Here is a 21,012-nt window from a genome sequence, read left to right on the forward strand (position 1 = left end):
TTCAGGTTGCAAGCTGTTGGTTTTGCTCGGCGCAGTATCCTGGCTGGTTCAGTCCGTATTTCCTCTGCTCTTTCACAAGGAAGGGGCCGAATGGCCGCTTCGGTGTTGGCAGTGATGTCCTCCATAGGTTTAGTTATCGGGATGATAGCGAAATTCCCTTCTTTTTGAAGAACAGACACTTCCTCTTCTGTCAACTGACGTTCAGTGAGGTTGCTTCCGGCATCTTTCAAACTTTTTCTTCTGTCGCTCGGTGCAGCGCTCGAGTTCGTTCTGTATGCTTCAAATGGTTCAAATTGCTCTGAGCACTATGGGACTTAAATTCTGAGGTCATCAGTCCCCTAGAACTTAGAACTACTTAAACCTAACTAACCTAAGGACACCACACACATCCATGCCCGAGGCAGGATTCGAACCTGCGACCGTAGCAGCCACGTGGCTCCGTGTTGAAGCGCCTAGAACCGCTCGACCACAGCGGCCGGCCTTCTGCATGCTTCTGTGAGTGATGCTGTCGATCTTGTCCCAGTCGTCTCGATGAATTCTGCTACTTAGTTGATAGAAAATTTCCAAAAGTTCCTGATCCGTTCTTGCCAAGTCTCTCCGTGTTGCCAGCTACTCGTGCTGGCCAAACGTCAGTAAAATCATTAGATGAACGTCGGCCGATACAGAAGCCATTAGGCAGTTTGTCAACAAGTGGCCACAAAAGCCTTAACAATTTTGTGGTTCAAAATGGTTCAAATGGCTCTGAGCACTATGGGACTTAACATCTGTGGTCATCAGTCCCCTAGAACTTAGAACTACTTACACCTAACTAACCTAAGGACATCACACACATCCATGCTAGAGGCAGGATTCGAACCTGCGACCGTAGCAGTCGCGCAGTTCCGGACTGAGCGCCTTAACCGCGAGACCACCGCGGCCGGCAACAATTTTGTGATAAAAAGTTATTACAAAAACAGTGGAAGTTCCACGGCAACCGTTCGTCAATTGCGTGTGACACTTGGACGTAATGCTGCTCCAAGCGAATCATCAGTTCGGAAGCTGATCCGGAAGTTTGAGACCACGGGTTCTGTTTCAAACGTTATGAAAACAAAACGACCACGTTCTGTTCGAACACAAGAAAACATTGCTTTCGTGAGCGACAAGGTGACCGTAAGCCTCAGAATTCAAAAACTGAATTTATCACCAAGTTCGCTGCATGAAATCCTTTCAAAAGACCTGAGATGCGTGTGTACAAGATTCAACTTACACAAGAGTTGGAATGTATAAATAATATATTTGTAAAATAATTACGAAAATTTACTAGCAAACTTGTTACAAAAGTGAAATGATGCCCGTGACACTGTATCTTCACGAAACTGGCGATAACAATTGTGCCCACTTGCAGTACAAATATGGTGCTTGCATTTGATGCACTGTATGTGCGTTTTCGCTTTGCATCCAAAATTTTTGCATCTAGATACCGATTTCTGCTGATCAAAGCATGGTAAGAATCATATCCGATATCCTCTACGAGTTTTAGTTCATTTATACGCTTTGCAGGCACATATACTGGCGTTACTTCATTTGAAGGTCTGCCTCTCTTCTCTATAGTCCGTTTTCGTACCTTAATCCGCGAGTACGCAATGAACTTGTTCGACAGAGCATTCTCTCGAAGACTTGAGACAGAAATATGTTCTTCCAAAATGTGATTGTTAGTAAGCACGTCAAAATCTGGCTCCCTGTCATGAAGTCTTGGCTCGACAAGCAGAGAACGAGAACTTCACAAAAAGAATAATTTTCTCAGACAAGACGCGCTTCCACCTCAGTGGGTACGTCAGTAAGCAGAACTGCAGAATTTGAGGTAAGGAAAACCCACGACTGACTGTGGAAGATGAGATGCACTCACAACACACGATGTGCGGCGTGTGTTCTGAGCAGGAGAAGTGATCGGCTCGTACTTTATTGAAAATGGTGAGGGAGCTGTCGTCACTGCGAACGGCGACCGTTATCGAAACATGTTTTCTGATTGGTTTATCCCTTTTATTGATGAAAATGACGATTTTTGGTTTCAACTAGATGGTGCGGCATGTCACACATCCCGTGAAACGACCGCTCTGCTGAATGAAATGTTTCCTCAAAAAGTTATCTCTTTGCGTGGCAACCAGGAATGACCAGCCAGATTATGCGATCTTATACCTTGTGACTTTTTGTGGGGATTTCTGAAACGAAACATATACGTGAACAAACCACAAACAATACACCCACTGAAGGACAAACCTGGAAAGGTTATTAACGGCATCCCATCAGACATTTGTGAACGCGTCTTCGAGAGCAGCAATGAACGCACTGCTCGTTGCCGCAAGACTTAGGGTGGCCATATGGAGAATATGGTTTTTCATACATAAATGGGAGAAGTAACTTAATGAGTTCACAAAAATAAATAAATAAAACATTTTCAATACATTTTGTGCGTTCTAAAGCATTTTAATACCCGTCCCTACTTCCCGGACATCCTCCATTATCTAAGGTGTTTCCCTCATTTTTCCATCCTCCAAAACTATTGGCTGGAGCCGAGTCCGTCATTTCGAACGTCAGCATCGGCGAGACACACTTGCGCACACTCATCAGAGTGACACATTGTTTGTCGTGACTCATCACCGATCCACACAGCACCGAGGACTCTGTTTACGCTCCTTCCAGGCACGGTCTTATCACCAGTAACTCTTGGAATGTAGAATGACTATTAAATTGTGACGTGTCGCCTGTAGTCAGTACATTCATCATACCAGCCATTCTATCTGAGCCGAACGGAACTCCGGTCAAATCCAGAAGCTGCGAAGGCGTACAATCATGGCCCGATATGACTCATAGTCTGTTTCCTCTGTTGATTCATCTACACCCACCCTTCGGTGTGCGGAACATTTCTGTTCCAATCGCGTACGCTGCGCATGAAGAACAATTGTCCGTAAGACTCCGTTTTCTGAGCCAGTCTTCTGGCCGGTTTCGATGCCAACCTCTTCATCTCAAAGAGTAGCACTTACACCCAACGTCCTCGTTTGTTTGTTGGATATATTCTAATCTCTGTCTCTCCTTACGATTTTTGCCCTTTCGTACACCTCAGTATCACAGAAGTTTTCGGTCCATTGGTGGTTCAAATGGCTCTGAGCACTATGGGACTTAACATCTGAGGTCATCAGTCCCCTAGAACTTAGAACTACTTAAACCTAACTAACCTAAGGACATCACACACATCCATGCCCGAGGCAGGATTCGAACCTGCGACCGTAGCGGTCGCGCGGTTCCAGACTGAAGCGCCTAGAACCGCTCGGCCAACTGGCCGGCCGGTCCATTGGTGCATGTTGTATATTAACAATCTTGCGGACAATATTAATAGTAACTTCGGACTTTTCGCAAATGGTGCAGTCATCTATAACGAAGTGCTGTCTGAAAGAAGCTGCATAAATGTTCAGTCACCCCTTTGCCCCGGATATCGTAAACCGATTTCCCAATACCGCTTCCGGGTGGTCGTGTAAACACTTCAAAATCGATTCTGGAAATCCGCTTCTAGTTGCTGATTTTCCAATTCTGCAATCTATGTTCGCTTCCATGTAAACGCAAATGGTTCTGAAACGTGCTTTGGTTGTCAAGTCACGTCTTGTTTTCAGAACATTCGGTTAATATTGAGTTACTGCGCAGTGAAGGAGAAGCAGAAATATGAAACTGAGCATGAACCTGTCCACCTGCAAGATTTAAGTGAAGAGAAATAACAACTGTGTTGACTGAATCAGAAACTGGATCAGCTATTTTCCAGACGCCACATTTAAATGGGCTAGCAAACTGTTTCTGAAATTCGGTTTTCGTCTTTCGAAAGATGCGTTACATGTAAACTTAGTGCTTGATAAGATTTCAAAGTGGTGCAGAGATTGACAACTTGCTTCAGCTGTTCAGAAATGTAACAATATGCACTTTACAAAATGCAACAATATATTATACTATGAATATAATATCACTGAGTCACAATAGGAATCGGTAAATTCATACAAATACCTGAGTGTAATACTTAGTACCGCCATGAAATTGAACGATCACATAGGTACAGGCGTGGGTAAAGCGAGTAGTATACCCGTTATTGGTGGAATACTAGGAAAATGCAGTCAGTCCACAAGGACATTGCTTACAAATCACTCATGCGACCTATTCTGGAATACTGATCAAGTGTTTGGGACCCGTACTTCTGTATATTTAACGTATGCAGAGGACATCACGGAAGGTCACAAGTCGGCTAACCTATGGGAGCATGTCACTAAGATGTTGAAAAGACTGAAGTGATAGTCCCTTCAAGATACACCGAAACTATCCCGACAAAGTCCATTAACAAGGTTTCAAGAACAGGCTCTAAATGACAGGAATATACTACAATCCCCTACATATCGCTTCCACAGGGACCGTGAGGTTAACAAGATTAGGTTAGTTACAGCACAGGGGCATTCATACAATCATTTTTCCCGCGCTCCATACGTGAATGGAATGGGGAAAGCTCTAACAATTGGCGCAGTGGGACATACCCTCTGGCATGCACTTCACATTGATTCTCAGAGTACAGGATGAAGATGTGCAACTTATTCCACAATTGTCCCATCGTCTGGTCCTTTCTTGTAATCAGTGTCGTTGTCAATTCTGTAGAGAACCTCTTCTTTTCTTGTCTTTCCAGTCCTCTTAATTTTTAACGTCCTTGTGCTGTACCACATCCAAAGTGTCTCAGTCCTCTTCTTACTCGGTTTAAGAAAAAGACGTTTTTTCTTGATTTCTTACCAGACTTATCAAACTACCCTCGTATTAAAGAAAGTCCCAGTGCCAGAAGAACTGTAACGAAACACAGGAAGATCCAAATGGTACAGGGACTGGCAGTTGACTCGACATACACAAATGTAACGTATTACACGTAGAAATGCGGAAGCATCTGTTATTTCTTGATGTTACGATTGCGATCCATCACTGGAAATCCCTAAATATCTATAGTTTGTTTAAAATTACTTGATAGCTGACATCTGTCACTTAGCGCTGCAATGTTGCCACATCTCCTACCGCTTGGTTAATGACGACGGGCCACTTCACAAGTCCTGTTCAAGTAAGGCGGAGCAGTGTTGGCAGGTGCTGCCATCAGGTTGGCGGGAACGCGAGGTGCTCGGTCTATAGCTGATTTTAAACGACCAATGACTGAAGTGCGGCAGACGACGCGTTTTGTAGCCCTGAATTTACGCTCCAACTTAACCGCAATCTCTTGTGCAATGTATCCGAGAAAACGGTGGTCACCAAACTGCGACAGAACTATTGATGACGCTCGCTTTGCTCATGGCGATTAAAGCTCACCTGTACGAAAATACTCAAGACAGAAAAAAATTCAGTTTTCGCGCTAAAAGTGGACTGTTAACTTCCCCGTTTTGCTACGGGGGCTGACGCAATACCCACCGATGAGCAGTCCAAAGTCGAACTCATTTACAGGCTGTAGGCGACAGATTCCAAAAGAAAGATGACTGATAGGAAGAAAAATAGCTAGTAAAAAAGTGAGTACAATGATGAAAATGATGCAACAAAAGATTGATAATAAAAAGTTAGATTGAAACCAATTAACTGAAAATAGCAAAAATCGGAATAATTTCGGTAAAGATTTAAAAAAGAAAAAATATTTGTATCTGGCGATATTCGAACCCGGAGCCTACAGCACTTTTTTTAAGAAATTTCTTTGATCCATGTGTTTGTCCCCCGTGCGTTGCCGACTCGTAAGTGTGTCACTTACAGTATGTGTAAGTATCCGTACGCCCCAAAAACATACGTTTTTCGTATTAGGTGCATTGTGCTGCCACCTATTGCCAGGTATTCCGTATCAGCCACCTTCAGTAGTCATTAGACATCGTGAGAGCAATATAGGGCGCTCCGCAGAACTCACGGACTTCGAACGTGTCAGGTGATTGGGTGTCACTTGTGTCATACGTCTGTCTGTACGCGAGATTTCCACACTCCTAAACATCCAAAGGTCCATAGTTTGCGATGTGACAGTGAAGTGGAAACGTCAAGGAACATGTACAGCACAAAAGCGTATAGGCCAACCTCGTCTGTTGACTGGCTGAGACCGCCGACAGTTGAAGAGGGTCGTAATGTGTAATAAGCAGACATCTATCCAGACCATCACACAGGAATTCCAAACTGCATGAGGATCCACTGTAAGTACTATGCCAGTTAGGTGGGAGGTGAGAAAACTTGGATTTCATGGTTGAGCGGCTGCTCATAAGCCACACATAACTCAGGTAAATGCTAAACGACGCCTCGCTTGGTATAAGGAGCGTAAACATTGGACTATTTGGACTATTGAATAGTGGAAAAACGTTGTATGGAGTGACGAATCACGGTACACAGCACAGGCGTATGTTGATGTTTTAAGCACCTTCTTGCTTCCCACTGTTGAAGAGCAATTCGGGGATGGCGACTGCATCGTTCAACACTATCGAGCACCTGTTCATAATGCACGGCCTGTGGCGGAGTGGATACAATGCTGCTCTACCTACAGGATATTTGCAGCTTTTTTCTTTATTTTATTAATAATGGGACGTAAATTTTAATAGTTTTATTCAAGTTAGCTGTCTGGCGTAAATGTTTGCTTTTAATCTTTATGAATTAACATCTGTAATGGACTGGCCTGCACATAGTCCTGACTTGAATCCTATAGAACACGTTTGGGATGTTTTGGAACGCCGACTTCGTGCCAGGGCTCGCCGACCAACATCGATACCTCTCCTCTGTGCGGCAGAAACCTTCCAGCACCTGTTTGAATGTACGCCTACGAGAGTGGAAGCTGTCACCAAGGCTAAGGGTGGGGGCCAACACCATATTGAATCCCAGCATTACCGATGGAGGGCGCCACGAACTTGTAAGTCATTTTCAGCCAGGTGTTCGGATACTTTCGAACACATAGTGTACATGAAACAGCTATAGCATTATAGGAGATTCTTCTATAGTGTCTGCTTTCACTCTGCGTCGATTATCTATTAACTGGCGTAATGGATAGCACTTGCTGAGATTCCCTATACACTCGAGGCTATGACAATGCCATTGCGCTGTGGCAGATCTTCAAATGTTGATGTTATGTTTGTATATCTACAGAACGAATTGCATCGGCCATTTTCTTCCTTCACAAAAATTCGGTTTTACACTTAACTAGACGCTTCAGTCTGGAACCCATTGGTATAGGTGACGTGATGATAGATCATCCTTGATTAATCGTACTCGTTTTAGGTGTTGAGATATTAATAGGTACAGATTTCTTAACAAAGTATCAGGGAAGGATTGATTTTGACCAGAACAACTTAGTTTTAACCTTACCTCACTCTCAGGTGATAAAAGACCCTTTTATAGGAAGTTATAGTCAGTAATAATTATACCTGGAAACTGTCTATTAGAGTGGTGAGGAATAAAGGATACTTACAGGGAGATACTGAATTCAGTAATAATATGCAAGATACTAATGCAGAAAGGAGCTTTATCCTAGAAGAAAGTCCGCAGCTCGTGGCCGTGCGGTAGCGTTCTCGCTTCCGACGCCCGGGTTCCCGGGTTCGATTCCCGGCGGGGTCAGGGATTTTCTCTGCCTCATGATGACTGGGTGTTGTGTGATGTCCTTAGGTTAGTTCGGTTTAAGTAGTTCTAAGTTCTAGGGGACTGATGACCTCAGATGTTAAGACCCATAGTGCTCAGAGCCATTCCGAACCATCTGAACACTTTACTATGAAGTTTACCTACTATAGGCCCATCTCTATGACGATAATCGAATACGTCAAGCCGATTCATGTCTTGTGCCAAAGTATCCAGCAATCTCTGGCTAGTGGCGTGTACGAAATGCGCGTATTTCGTTACCATCGTTTTGTGTGTGTGTGTGTGTGTGTGTGTGTGTGTGTGTGTGTGTGTGTGTGGGTGTGTGGGTGTGTTTGAGTGTGTTTATCATATGTGATGAAATGTAAAATAAAAAGGCCAGATCCAGGAATCCGAACACAAGAAAAGCCACACAAGGAACTGGAAGTTTACTGACCATTTGTTGTGGCAGTTTGGCAATGGCGAACAGTTCAGGCACGACGTAGAGTGCTGTGATTGGAGGAAGACACTTCCAACACGTGGAGTGTCAACTATCAAGTAATTTTAAACAGACTATAGGAGTATGCGCCGAGACCCCTTTAGGACGGTACATTGAAACGTACGAAGGCTAGCCATCTTGAGGCTTTACGGCTCTACCTACAGGATATTTGCAGCTTTTTTCTTTATTTTATTAATAATGGGACGTAAATTTTAATAGTTTTATTCAAGTTAGCTGTCTGGCGTAAATGTTTGCTTTTAATCTTTGTGAATTAACATCTGTGACTTCTTGTATACTGTAAACTCTGTGGTTGCTATAATGGTGTAGTTCGTTTTTGTTCAGTGGTTCTGGAAGTTAATTTTCGGTAGAAGCAGCTCAGTTGAAATTCATGTACTTCCATTCTACCAGGAGTGAAAATGTGAATTACCTGAACGCAATGTTAGCTTGTTTTGAATGAGAGATTTATCTGGAGTCTGAACATGGTCGGTAAGGATTTTATCACATTTAAATATATTATCGTCCGCATAGCAAAGAGCGAATTGTAATACTAAAGTAACATTATTAGAGGCAAAAGCGGCCATGTGGCAAAACCAGACATGATAGAATAGTTTCAGGAAAGAAAGGTGCCAGTCTGAGATTTATTGGAAGACACCTAAGGAGCAGTAATTCCCGAGGAAGATAGCTTAATACTTCCAGTCATTCTTTTTCATCTCTGGGATGAGAATTTTGTATCCCAAGAGAATTTATTTTTACAAACTTTTTGGTGTAGGTGAAACCAAAATTGGACTATCCAAATCAAAGTTACAGATCTTCCATTACAGAGGATTTAAAGGTATAATTTTTCATAGTTTTCTAACTTGTTTATTCTGTACTTTCAGTATCTGAAGTTATTGTGACATCTACTTTTTTAGGGATGGAATGTATAAATAATATAGGCTATTTGTAAAATAATTACGAAAATTTATTAGAAAACGTTTTACAAAAGTGAAATGATGCTCGTGACACTGTATCTTCACGCAACTGGCGATAACAGTTGTGCCCACTTGCAGTACAAATATAACGGAAATACAGAAGCGTCCGATCTTACCCGTCGGCTTTGACCCATGACGTCACAAATACCGCGGAAACGACTATAAACAATTCCAATATGGCGGATATAAAAACATCGCATACGTATTGTAAACACTGAAATACACAAGTTTCACAAAAAGCCTAATGACTGTAACGGGACAAGCGTGGGAAATTAGGGGTTTTTGGGTGCGGAGAAACTAAATATACAGAAATGTAGCCACCGACCGCCATTCAAAACCACGCAAAACAACGAAATAAATCAACATCACAAAACTGACCAAATACCAAAAAACACATTCCTATCCATAATCGGACACTTCCCTTAACCTATATAGCTCAACAGAACCTACCGATCACATCCCCCAATAGAAAACTAAGAAACGAAAGCTTCCCTTACACCTACATACATCGGCACTTATGCAGTTTAGCAGGTACGGAAAAAATTTTTCATTTTTTTTCAAAATTTGATCATCATGTGTCGTTATGCGGTGGGGGGAGTCTGCAGTGCCCCCCCATCCCCCCACAGGCTTCATTAGTGTCAAATCAATATTTTCGAATCATAGGCGGCCGCTGCCGCGGCCGCATTCCAAAAAAAAACTCCCAACCTAACCTCAAGTGGGCTACGCTACAGATCAATATGTTCATCAAATTGCTTCATATTACGTAACATGTTCATTAGTGTCAAATCAATATTTTCGAATCATAGGCGGCCGCTGCCGCGGCCGCATTCCAAAAAAAAACTCCCAACCTAACCTCGTATTCAGGGCTACGCTACAGATCAACCGAACCACAACCAAATACACTCAATAACAAACTCACCCGACGTACAGCAATGAGCATTAAATTAACCATTAACTCACTAATAGAAATTCCGCTTCAAATCCAACACCTGAGCAACAGAAAACTGACCCCACCACACGAAACAAACGAAACAAACGAAAACCATGAACACACCACCAGAGAGCACGACAAACAAAAACAAGACATCTACAAACACGCCACAATCGCAAATCAAACTCCGCGCCGTAATGACGTCACACACCACAACACGCTTACGTCACGGGTCAAAGCCGACGGGTAAGATCGGACGCTTCTGTTGACCCATAACTTGTTTATTCTGTACTTTCAGTATCTGAAGTTATTGTGACATCTACTTTTTTAGGGATGGAATGTATAAATAATATATTTGTAAAATAATTACGAAAATTTATTAGAAAACGTTTTACAAAAGTGAAATGATGCTCGTGACACTGTATCTTCACGCAACTGGCGATAACAGTTGTGCCCACTTGCAGTACAAATATGGCGCTTGCATTTGATGCCCTGCATGTGCGTTTTCGCTTTGCATCCAAAATTTTTGCATCTAGATACCGATTTCTGCTGATCAAAGCATGGTAAGAATCATATCCGATATCCTCTACGAGTTTTAGTTCATTTATACGCTTTGCAGGCACATATACTGGCGTTACTTCATTTGAAGGTCTGCCTCTCTTCTCTATAGTTCGTTTTCATACTTTAATCCACGAGTACGCAATAAACTTGTTCGACAGAGCATTCTCTCGAAGACTTGAGACAGAAATACGTTCTTCCAAAATGTGATTGTTAGTAAGCACGTCAAAATCTGGCTCCCTGTCATGATTATCTTCATCTAAATCTACTTCGAGGTAATTCATCGTCTGGGAAAGTTCCTCGTTGCTCTCAGCCAGTGAAGAAAAATTGTCATTATCTTCAAGTTCGGAACCGCGCTGCTGCTACGGTCGCAGGTTCGAATCCTGCCTCCTTAGGTTAGTTAGGTTTAAGTAGTTTCTAAGTCTAGGGGACTGATGACCTCAGATGTTAAGTCCCATAGTGCTTAGAGCCATTTGAAGCCATCTTCAAGTTCTTCAATATTAGGTATATCACTATTTTCGACAATTATTAAAATATCTTCCACACTGAGTTTTCCTCTTTATAATACCTAATCATTGTTGAAATAATTCCAAGTAATTACTAATAACAGCCTATTGAAAAAAATGAGAGTAAATACTTAGAACCAACACACAGACAAAACAAGGGTTGTCGTAGGAAACCACAGGTGAGGATGGCTATAGACACTTTGCCCACTATCGTGGACGACTTTTTGAAACTTTGTCGTGGCAACTGTAATTCTGCTAACTAACAATTATAGCTAGTTTTGAAATTATGGAAAACTCTTTCAATAGGGAAAAAATGCCAGAACTTCGTTGAACATTTAGGAAAAAAAATGTATACAATTCTAAAGGCTAAGTAGTCACATTCAGCCTCAATCATTGGACGACCGACACTTTATGCGTGCCTAGGAAGTTCAAATATCGGTCAACAGGTGGCAATGGAATGCAAATTCATAGGAGGTTAATGAAACTTCATTCTCACCAGTCTTGAGCACCGCTCCTCAATCTACATCTCTTTTTATGAAGGATTATTAAAGGAGATAGAGACGGTACAAGGCAGAGCAACATCTCGCGGTTTCATTGCCGGAGCACCAATCAAGTTGATTAGATCTGACACCCCTGATGAAATTTGTATCCGGAGAACTTCTTGAGTTCATTCAAAGGATTATGGGAGTCCTTGGTTTTTGTACACCCTCCGATTTACGAATGGATCCTTCTCGCGGGAAAAACAAAATGCATTGGTCTAACAGAAGACTACGTAGAAAAATAAGAGCACTTTATTACCTAAGGAAACACAGTGTTTCACTGACAGACCAAGAAATATTATCTTTGCCGTAATAGCATATTTTCATACTGCCAGTGACACAGATGAACTCCTGCGTCTAATACACCGAGTGTTCCCCTAACTCAGAGTGTCCAGGGGTAATGCTTGGAGAAAGGAGAGCACATTCGCTTGGGAAAGAGATAGCAGAGCTTTATCTGAGTTGCCAGACAGGACGTGCGCAAGCGACCTTTTCACTATGACTATACGAAGTTCCACGTGGAGTTCAGGAGAATCTAAATGCGTGCATGTGATAACTTTATTTTTGCAGACACTTGATAAATGAAATCAGCTTGACAGTACTCATCATAAAAGCTTTCGTAAACGGACTTCCAGCAGGAAAACGGAATAAAAAATATATAGGCCTATGCTGTTTCTGTAGAAAACAAGGAAGCATCATTTTATTATCAGTAATATTTATTCTTCTCATTTGTATGTGATCACAGAAGGAGAAATATTTAATTGCCATATCGGGATGATTGATACCGTCTGCGCCATATTATTATTATATCACCATTACAGCAACAGATAATGTCACTCACATGGTACAAGTGAAAATTTAAAAAAAGAAAAAGAAAGAAAGAAACAGGCTTGTTATTGACGTTACAGCCCTTGTTCTGGTAAATCTGGTACAGATTCAGGAGGCCCATTAAATAACTTGAGCCTCACGAATTCATAGCACTTAAGAGATCCTGACAGTCTGTGGTACAGTGTATAAATACATCTATTGCTGCTTGTGTTCTAACAGTGCGCATTTTCTCTGCATTTTGCTTCCATTAACTACTTCTTTAAAATAATTAATACATATTACAATCATTCCCGGCATTTACCTGAAATCATTTAGGAAAATCAAAATCAGGATGGTCGGCAGAGCAAACTCAATCCTCCCGTATAGAACAACAAATAGAATTAGAATGAGGAATCTACAACAAATGATTTACAAGAGCAGGATTACTGGTCTAGCAGCATCCTTCGTCCCCCTGCCGCAGAATCCATTGTCGCGGAATTTTAATGGCACAGTGGAATCACTTGCGGGTTTTTAAAGTTGCGCCGAATACTGTATAAGTACTACACGCTACCGAAAGATCGCATTACTAGTCGGGACTTATGGGCGATCGGTTGCTGCGACATCTGTTGGTCGTCTTTGTAACTTCGTGCTATGTATCGCAACTTGTCGAAGGTGGCGACATCTGTGGGTAAACCAGTTATCAAGAGGTGCCGGATTGTTGTGTTTACATTATTCTTGGCTTCATTAGCGTTTTCAGTGTAAATTTGGTTTCCAGACACAAAGAAATATGTCTGCTAGAGGAGGAAAGAAGCGCCAAAAGGCGATGTCTAAGTCGCAAAGAGCGAATGTTACTTTTCCAGTAGGGCGAATGCACCGGTACTTGAAGATGGGGACACACCGCTTGCGTATCGGAGTCGGCTCTCCGGTATACATGGCAGCCGTCATCGAGTATCTCACAGGTAAGACGAACGTTTAAATATATATCATTCTCTAGGTATCGAGGAACAAAAAAGTGCTGCAGACCACTATGAATTGAGTCAAACGCTACCAAACTTAATTTTAAAACAAAGAATATGTTGATTTTAATTGAATGAGTTGGAGTACAGTATGTTCAAAAGTTTCGTGCATTACATGTGCGATGTGTCGTAGCGAAGTTGTATATCTTCCGCCCTGAGAGCCGGTGGAAACAAACCGTGTATATAGCGACTAGCGGTTGGAATATAAACAACTTTACTGAAAATGAAAAGTTGCTAAGAACGAATTAAGGAAAGTATTTTGTGCGCAATGATTGTGCCGGTGTGTTTGGTACTGTGGCGTCCAACTTCCGGCAAATGAAAAATAAATATGATAGGGATTTAATCGGAAATTAAGTCAAACGATTAGTGCGTAAGCGCTAAGGAAACTATATTTTCCTCTGTACGGCGTCCCTAAATGTCACAAAAGTTAGAAACTTACCGATTATCTGTCTACATTTTAGGCAGCGGCTATTACCATACACCAAGAGAGTATAGTGGTATAACTCTCACGATAGATGATTTCGTGTAGCTTGGTATAATAAAATTATATCTGCGAGGAACGGTTGAGGTTCTTGCATCTCTAATTTGTGGTTTATGATTTAGTTGTCACCGTTTGAAGTTAAACAGCATCGTGTTTCAGATATGAGAATGACATTTCAGAGTCGCTGTTGCGGACTTTTCCCATGTTTCGGCAACATTCGGGCTGTGAACCAACTGCGGCCGACAGTTTTTGCACATTCGACATAGCTAGTAATCTAATATGAAAACTACAAAATGCGATAGATATAATATTCTGAAGAGGGGCACTAAGTACCTGATACCGGTAAAGAACTGAAATTTCTAAAACGCAACTCGTTGCTAATTATTTTGTTACCATCAGCTACCGCTGATGAGGATGGATAAAACACTAAAGACGAACATCGTCAACACAAAAAAAAAAAGTTTCACTTACTTTGATATTATGATTTAGTCTACATTCCTGGAGGTTCTCTTTCATGGTGAAGTCAACAAAACACCAAGAAAGAACTAATTATAAAGCATTACATTTAACTACATTTATAAATGGTAATCTACTTGTAAAGAAACTGATCTGAACCATAAACTTCCCGTATTATCAAGCAGGTTTATAATCGAGTCTTTAGGCAAATATTTTTCCTTCTCCGTGTCTTTCACTCACCCATCTCGTCCTTTCCCTTGCAGCAAAATTAATAAGTTGGAAGTAAGATGCACAGATAAGTAACAACTAATAACCTTACAAGAAATCTTTCTCTTACACTTATAGAACGTAACATGTAATGTGCACATCCCTGTGTTCATTAGACTTGATTTTGTGAAACTTGAGCAATGGTAAATGCCAAGACAGAGTCTTGAACACAGTGTGAGTGAGAGCCCAGTGTTTTAACTCCCTAGTTGCTCAGCTGATGAAACATTTCATCAGTGTATATTGTCAATAAAAGACGAGGGAAAACAAATTTGAGGATTTTCTTAAGGGTTAAATTCAGTGAGAATGATACTTGCAGTATTTTTGGAAGATTTGATGGGGGCATTTATTGGAGAACGTCTGGAATAAACATATTCTTTAAATTTCAGAAAGCATGGTGCAGAGTGAGCAGCTTAATTTGGTCACTGAAGCCTAAGCTAATACTGAAATTGAATTTCAATGAAAAGTGTCAACAGAAAGGCACTGTAGTGTAGGCTATAAGATTAAGACATATGATTTTTACTTTCAGTAAAGGGGAATTTATCAAATTGATGAAAGTGCTTACTTTTTATACACCATGATTGTGATTTTTCGTTTGACACCATCCATCATATTTAATACCTGTGTGTTGAGGCTGTCAGTAATTTTTTTCTTATTAATTATTTATTGTATCAAATTTCAGCTGAGGTCCTTGAGCTGGCTGGAAATGCTGCAAGAGACAACAGGAAGGGGCGAATCACCCCAAGGCACATTTTGCTTGCAGTGGCTAATGATGAAGAGCTGCACTTGGTAAAACATTATAAATGCTGTAGCTTAATGTACTTACAAAAATGTACATTTTTGTGGTTATTACATGTACGTAAAATGACGGTACTAATTGATTGCTATGTATCAATGTGTGATGAAGACATGGGTGTTAAAAGTTGAGTATATCACACTGTTTGGTAGGGAACCACCTATAAATTGTAAATATCCAGAGTAATCTTATATCTGTACTGCATTTGCTTCCATCAGAAGACAGGACAGCATTGATGAAACTTTCAGCAGCTTGCCCATTAACCGAAAAGTAATGATTAGGTACTAATAATGACATTGACATGAAAATAGAACTAAAAAACATCAGAATTTCTGTAGTAGAATATTTATTTAGGTTACCTGTTTTGGCAGACTATGTTGCCAGTTCCAAATCTTATGCACTACACTTCAAAGAATCTTGTTCATATGTACAATAATTTGTGTCACATGATAAACCGACATTTCAAGAACATGTATGGCATAGTATATTGTCATGTCAAAAGCAAAACAATCATTATATAAAATATCATACACAGAGCACTGAATATACATTATCCTGCTCACTTAAAAGCTGTGCTAAAGTGATTATGGCATTTTGAAATTTATTACTTCTAGTTTTATATCAATCTAGATCACCCCCAAAGTAGAATAATGCCAAGTATAGGCTACATTCTTATGAAATTCAGAGTATGGGCTCCGTTTCCTGTCAACACTGAATGTTTATTAGAGAGAGATATTCTTATTGTTTGATAATATTTTCATATATTGTTGTTCATTCATGGTAGAAGAGTGTTGCAATATTTAATTGCCTATCTGGCAAAGACTTGGTAAAAGTAACTTATACAGGTATCACTGGCCAAAGCTGATTGGTTGAATCATGTTCTTCTAAGCTTCTTGCTTAAACGTTATACAGAGTGTTTATAAATGAATATCGGGGTTTTAATGCTTTATAATAGTTATTACATTAAACTTACAGCTATAAATGATATGTCAGATGAAAGAGCAACTCAAACAGTTTTACCAAGAACCTTATAAATGTTCAGTGTGAGCACCATTTGTCACACAGCACACATCAAGTCTCTAGCCAAGTACTGGATAGGCCGCAAGGGGCCCAATGACAGGGCTTGCTTTGCATGGCCTCCACGTTCACCCGACCTAACCCCATGTGATTTTTTCCTTTGGGGCTTCATCAAGGATCATGTGTACATGCCTCCGCCACCAGCAGACCTCCCTGAATTAAGAAACCAGATTGAAGCAGCTGTTGCTACAATGACTGAAGACATACTTATCAACATTTGGGAAGAACTCGGCTATAGATTTGTTGTGTGCCCTGTGACAAATGGTGCTCACATTGCACATTTATAAGATTCTTGGTAAAACTGTTGGAGTTGCTCTTTCATTTGACATATCATTTATAACTGTCAGTTTAATGTAATAAATATTATAAAATGTTAAAAACCTGATATTCATTTATAAACACCCTGTATATATAGTGTGCATAGTAATGTTGGCAGCATTTACTGTGACATATTTTGTTGATGTCAGTGATAAACAAAAAGCGATTCTCAGTAGCCAGTGAGAGGAAGTAGGGAGAATGTGAGTTTCTAGAAAGCAATTTATGCTGACCTCTTGTATACCGCTCTAAACAACAATCCTTATTTATTTATTCATCCATAGACCATTTAGTACAATAGTATGAGACATTTCAGATACAGTATTGGGATAATACAAGTATATACATACATGAAACATAAAAAAGGTAGTGGTGATGTTGACTTGCAGGCAGGTACAACAAAAAGACTGCTAAACAAGTAAGCTTTCAGCCAAAACGCCTTCTAAATTAGACAACACATTCACACAAAAAGAAGACCTTTTGGCAGGAAGCTTACTTGTTTAGCAGTCTTTTTGTTGTGGCTATCTGCGATTCAGCATCTCCACTATATGATGAGTAGCATTGTATCCTTTTCATAATGTTGTCATTACTTCATCTTGGATTTTCCATTGTTTGACATTGAAAAGTATGATAGGATTAGGTTACGCCAGGGCAGAAAGTTGGCCAAGGTCTACTCAAAAGAACAATTTCAGCATTTACTTTAGCAACTTGGAGAAACCATCAAAAACACAAGTCAGGACGTTCAGACAGTGGTCCCCAGTCCTCCCACATGTGCGTCCAGTACATTAAGATTGGTGTAGTCATCTTGCTTTATACGTCATTGGGAGAGGAATCACAAATGCGTAGTCTACCAAGCAATGACAACATGCACAAATAGTAAATTGTGAACAAGAAATTTTGAAAATAAAAACACTATTGAAAAAGTAAAAAAAATGTAACATAACACTGTTAAAAACTACAATATGAATAATAAATAAATCAGTGGTGTAGCTAAATCATGAAACTGTATTAAACAAAACAAAATTAAAAATATACTAACATGTTATATAACACTGCTGAAAATAATAATGAACGAACACACAAAAACCTGCAGTGTGTGTATCCTTCAAAAATATGCTAGCACCATATTCCTCCTCAGAGGATGTGTATTACACTGTATCTGAAACAGAGGAAGCAGAAAACAAACAGCAGAAACATTCTTTTGCAAAGACAAACACAGCATAGATGAGACATCTGTTAAGCACAGTCAGAAGACTCTGGGCAGTGTGGTCAGGAACTGTCACTTTATTGGCTACAAGATTACTCGTTCCACATCTTTACAATTTATCATGCAAATGATCCATGGGATATGGAAATAACTAAACTAATGTGGCTACCATAGTGCACTGTCAACATAATATGAGACATCATTTATTTTTGTAGCTGTTATGAAACTTTACCCTGAGATTTTGCTGTTGTACACTTTTAACCTCTGTGTAATGCATACACATTTAACTCTATGTAGAAATAAGTGTGAAGAGGCAGGCTGCCATCCTGTGTAGTACTGAATAATTAGTGTGAAAGAATGTATAAAAAATAGAGCAGAAGCACACAGTAGTATTGAAACTATTGTTCTGTTTTGGGATGATGATGATGTGTTGTTAGTGAGTATACATAGACATTTGTAAGGAAATTGAAGCCTGAAATTTAATGTAATGCATTGTTAATTGTGAGTGCTTATTTGCTTCTATAATTGATCATTTTCATTGTTTTTCTGGGCATGAAGCTAAGTTGACACATTTCAGAAAGATGAAACATAACAAGAAAGAATTAAAGAGCTTTTAATTCTATTGATTTGTTTCAGTGACCAATAGTTAATTGTGACAGGGGCTAGTGCACCACACAAATTGTGGTCCTCTTCCATGACTCTGAATGATGGGAAATAAAAGCCATAATATTGAAGCTGTCTTCTCTAGTTGCAATATCTTTGGTATTCAGTGATTCATCTTGTTAGTAAGCAGCAGCTTCATTTCCTCTGAAACGCCCATCTGTCTTATTTAAATTTCAAATTCTCTGAGACCACAGAGCGATAAATCCCTAGCAACCATGTCAGTTACATAATCAAAGAACACACAGCTCCTCATAAATGCCATACTGTATCAGAATAGTGTAAAACTCTTCCTGTCTATCATTCTCTCCTGGCACTGCCATGCAAAATGCTGGGTTGCTGCTTCGGGTAGAATAGTAAGGAATGCAATTGTTGTGTGCCATACATGTAATGTCTGATGAACAACACAAATTTGAATTCCTTGCTACAATATTCCACACCTCATTGACATACTGTCCACTTCTCAACTCTTCCTACATAAAGTTGGGGATTGTCTTTTCTTGTACCAATGTTTGTATTCCACTCAGAATTTTTAAAAAGTTACCAAGCGTTTAAAAAAAACCATTGAGGTATTACTGTGATTAGATGTGATATCATCATTCCCACCTAATGGCAGATTTCTGTCCTGATACCACAGGTGTCTCCCTCTGATCCTGTTCCAGGCCAATTGCATTGCTGTCTAGTATCGTCCTCTTTTCACTTCCAGCTAGCATTTCTATTTGTCTCTTTCCTGTTTTATTCTGTCCTTCTACTGTAATATCAATATTAAGTGTAGGAATTTCATTTCTATACAGTGTATGCCCCATTCAGTTTGCTTTCCTTTTCTTAATCAGATGTAGGAGAGTTCTTTGTTCCCTTACCCTTTCTGTTACTGCAGTGTTCTTCACTTTCCCCATCCGTTTTGTTTTCTCCATTCTCCTCTCAGATATGGTGTGCAGTAGAGAGAAGACAGCTTCACTCTTGAAACTTTAGTTTCCCCTAATTCAGTTTGAGGTTAAAAAGAGAGTACAAAGATACAAATTTATTTGTGTGCCTGCACATATACCACTCAGTGAGATTCCATGTTTTCCAAGTAAATATGAATTACAGCTCAATTCATGGTACTAACTAAGTTTGCATGTAATCCTTTATTTATTACATTCAACTTAACAGCTATAAATAAAACTCAAAGGAGAGAGCAACTCAGTTTTTTTGTATACCTGTAGGCAAAGGGAAGAGTATGGAATGAGTAACAGTGAGTGAAGAGCTTTTTGAATGAGTGAGAGTCTTTCATGCGTAGCCCCAAGAAATCAGTTTGGAGAGCTAGTAGTGAATTAGCAGTTCCAATGACGTCTGTGGAAAGACTTTAAAGGAGATGCTTACAACTACATATTTATTATTTGCACTTTTTACAAACTCTAGAGTCTACAGAGTACAGTTCATGTACCAACTTTGCAAACGAAATGTTTCTGCAGCAGGATGAAGATTTTCTATATCTTTCTGATCTGGTCTTCGGTGATGAATCGACATTTCACTTGAATGGAAATTTGAGCGCACATAATGTGCGCTTCTGTAGATCAGCAAATCCCCATAAGATTCCCCAAAATTGAATGTTTGTCATGCCATTTCCTAGCAGAAAGTTTATGTGCCTTTCTTTTCCATGGAAGAACTGTAACTGATGTTTTTTATCTTGATGCACTAGTGTTGTGACTCTTTCCTCAGTTGGAAGAAGTTGAACCACAGAACTTTATTTGGCAATAATATAGTGCACCGCCTAACTTGCATAACTCAGTACGCGATTGGTTAAATAATGTTCTACCTGCCCGCTGAATGAGCCATGAGAGGCCAGACGAAAGAGCTTGTTTTGCATAATCGTTACATTCACACACAATCTGATGCCGTATGATTTTTACCTTTGGCAGGTCATAAAGAATCATGTGTGTGTGCCTTTGCTACCAGCTATCTCTGCGACTTTAGAAACAGCATTGTCGCAATAATTACTCCAGATTCACTGATCAAGGTTTGGGAAGAACTTGTCTATGAACTCAATGTGTGCTCACTTTGAAGACTTAAAAGAAAAATTCTTTGAGTTGTTTTTTCATTTCCTGAATTATTTATAATGGTAAGTTGAATCTAATAAATGCTGCAGAACCTTGAATCCTTTGTATTCATTTTGAAATGACCTGTATAATGAAATAAAATTAATACATTATGAGAATGAAACCTGTGAAGATGCAGTTACACGGGATAATATCAGTGTAAACCATTGAGGCATCCTGACCACCATTGATCCAATTATTTCATTTCTGTACATTTAATTCGGTTAAGATAGCTTTTCACAATAAACAGGATAT

At 40.0% G+C, this 21,012-nt stretch overlaps 1 protein-coding gene across 1 annotated transcript in view; it reads left to right on the forward strand.

Moving 5' to 3' along the window:
• Nucleotides 1–13,087: 13,087 nt before the first annotated feature.
• Nucleotides 13,088–21,012, forward strand: part of LOC126093887 (core histone macro-H2A.1-like) — an 80,419-nt gene continuing 72,494 nt past the window's right edge. Inside the window, exons 1-2 of the mRNA XM_049908755.1 lie at nucleotides 13,088–13,366; nucleotides 15,307–15,413. Of these exons, the coding sequence (XP_049764712.1) occupies nucleotides 13,195–13,366; nucleotides 15,307–15,413 (279 nt within the window). The 5' untranslated portion in view covers nucleotides 13,088–13,194. The remainder of the gene's footprint in view (nucleotides 13,367–15,306; nucleotides 15,414–21,012) is intronic.

The sequence above is a fragment of the Schistocerca cancellata genome, chromosome 1, assembly GCF_023864275.1.
Source record: "Schistocerca cancellata isolate TAMUIC-IGC-003103 chromosome 1, iqSchCanc2.1, whole genome shotgun sequence".
Classification (NCBI taxonomy): Eukaryota; Metazoa; Arthropoda; class Insecta; order Orthoptera; family Acrididae; genus Schistocerca; species Schistocerca cancellata.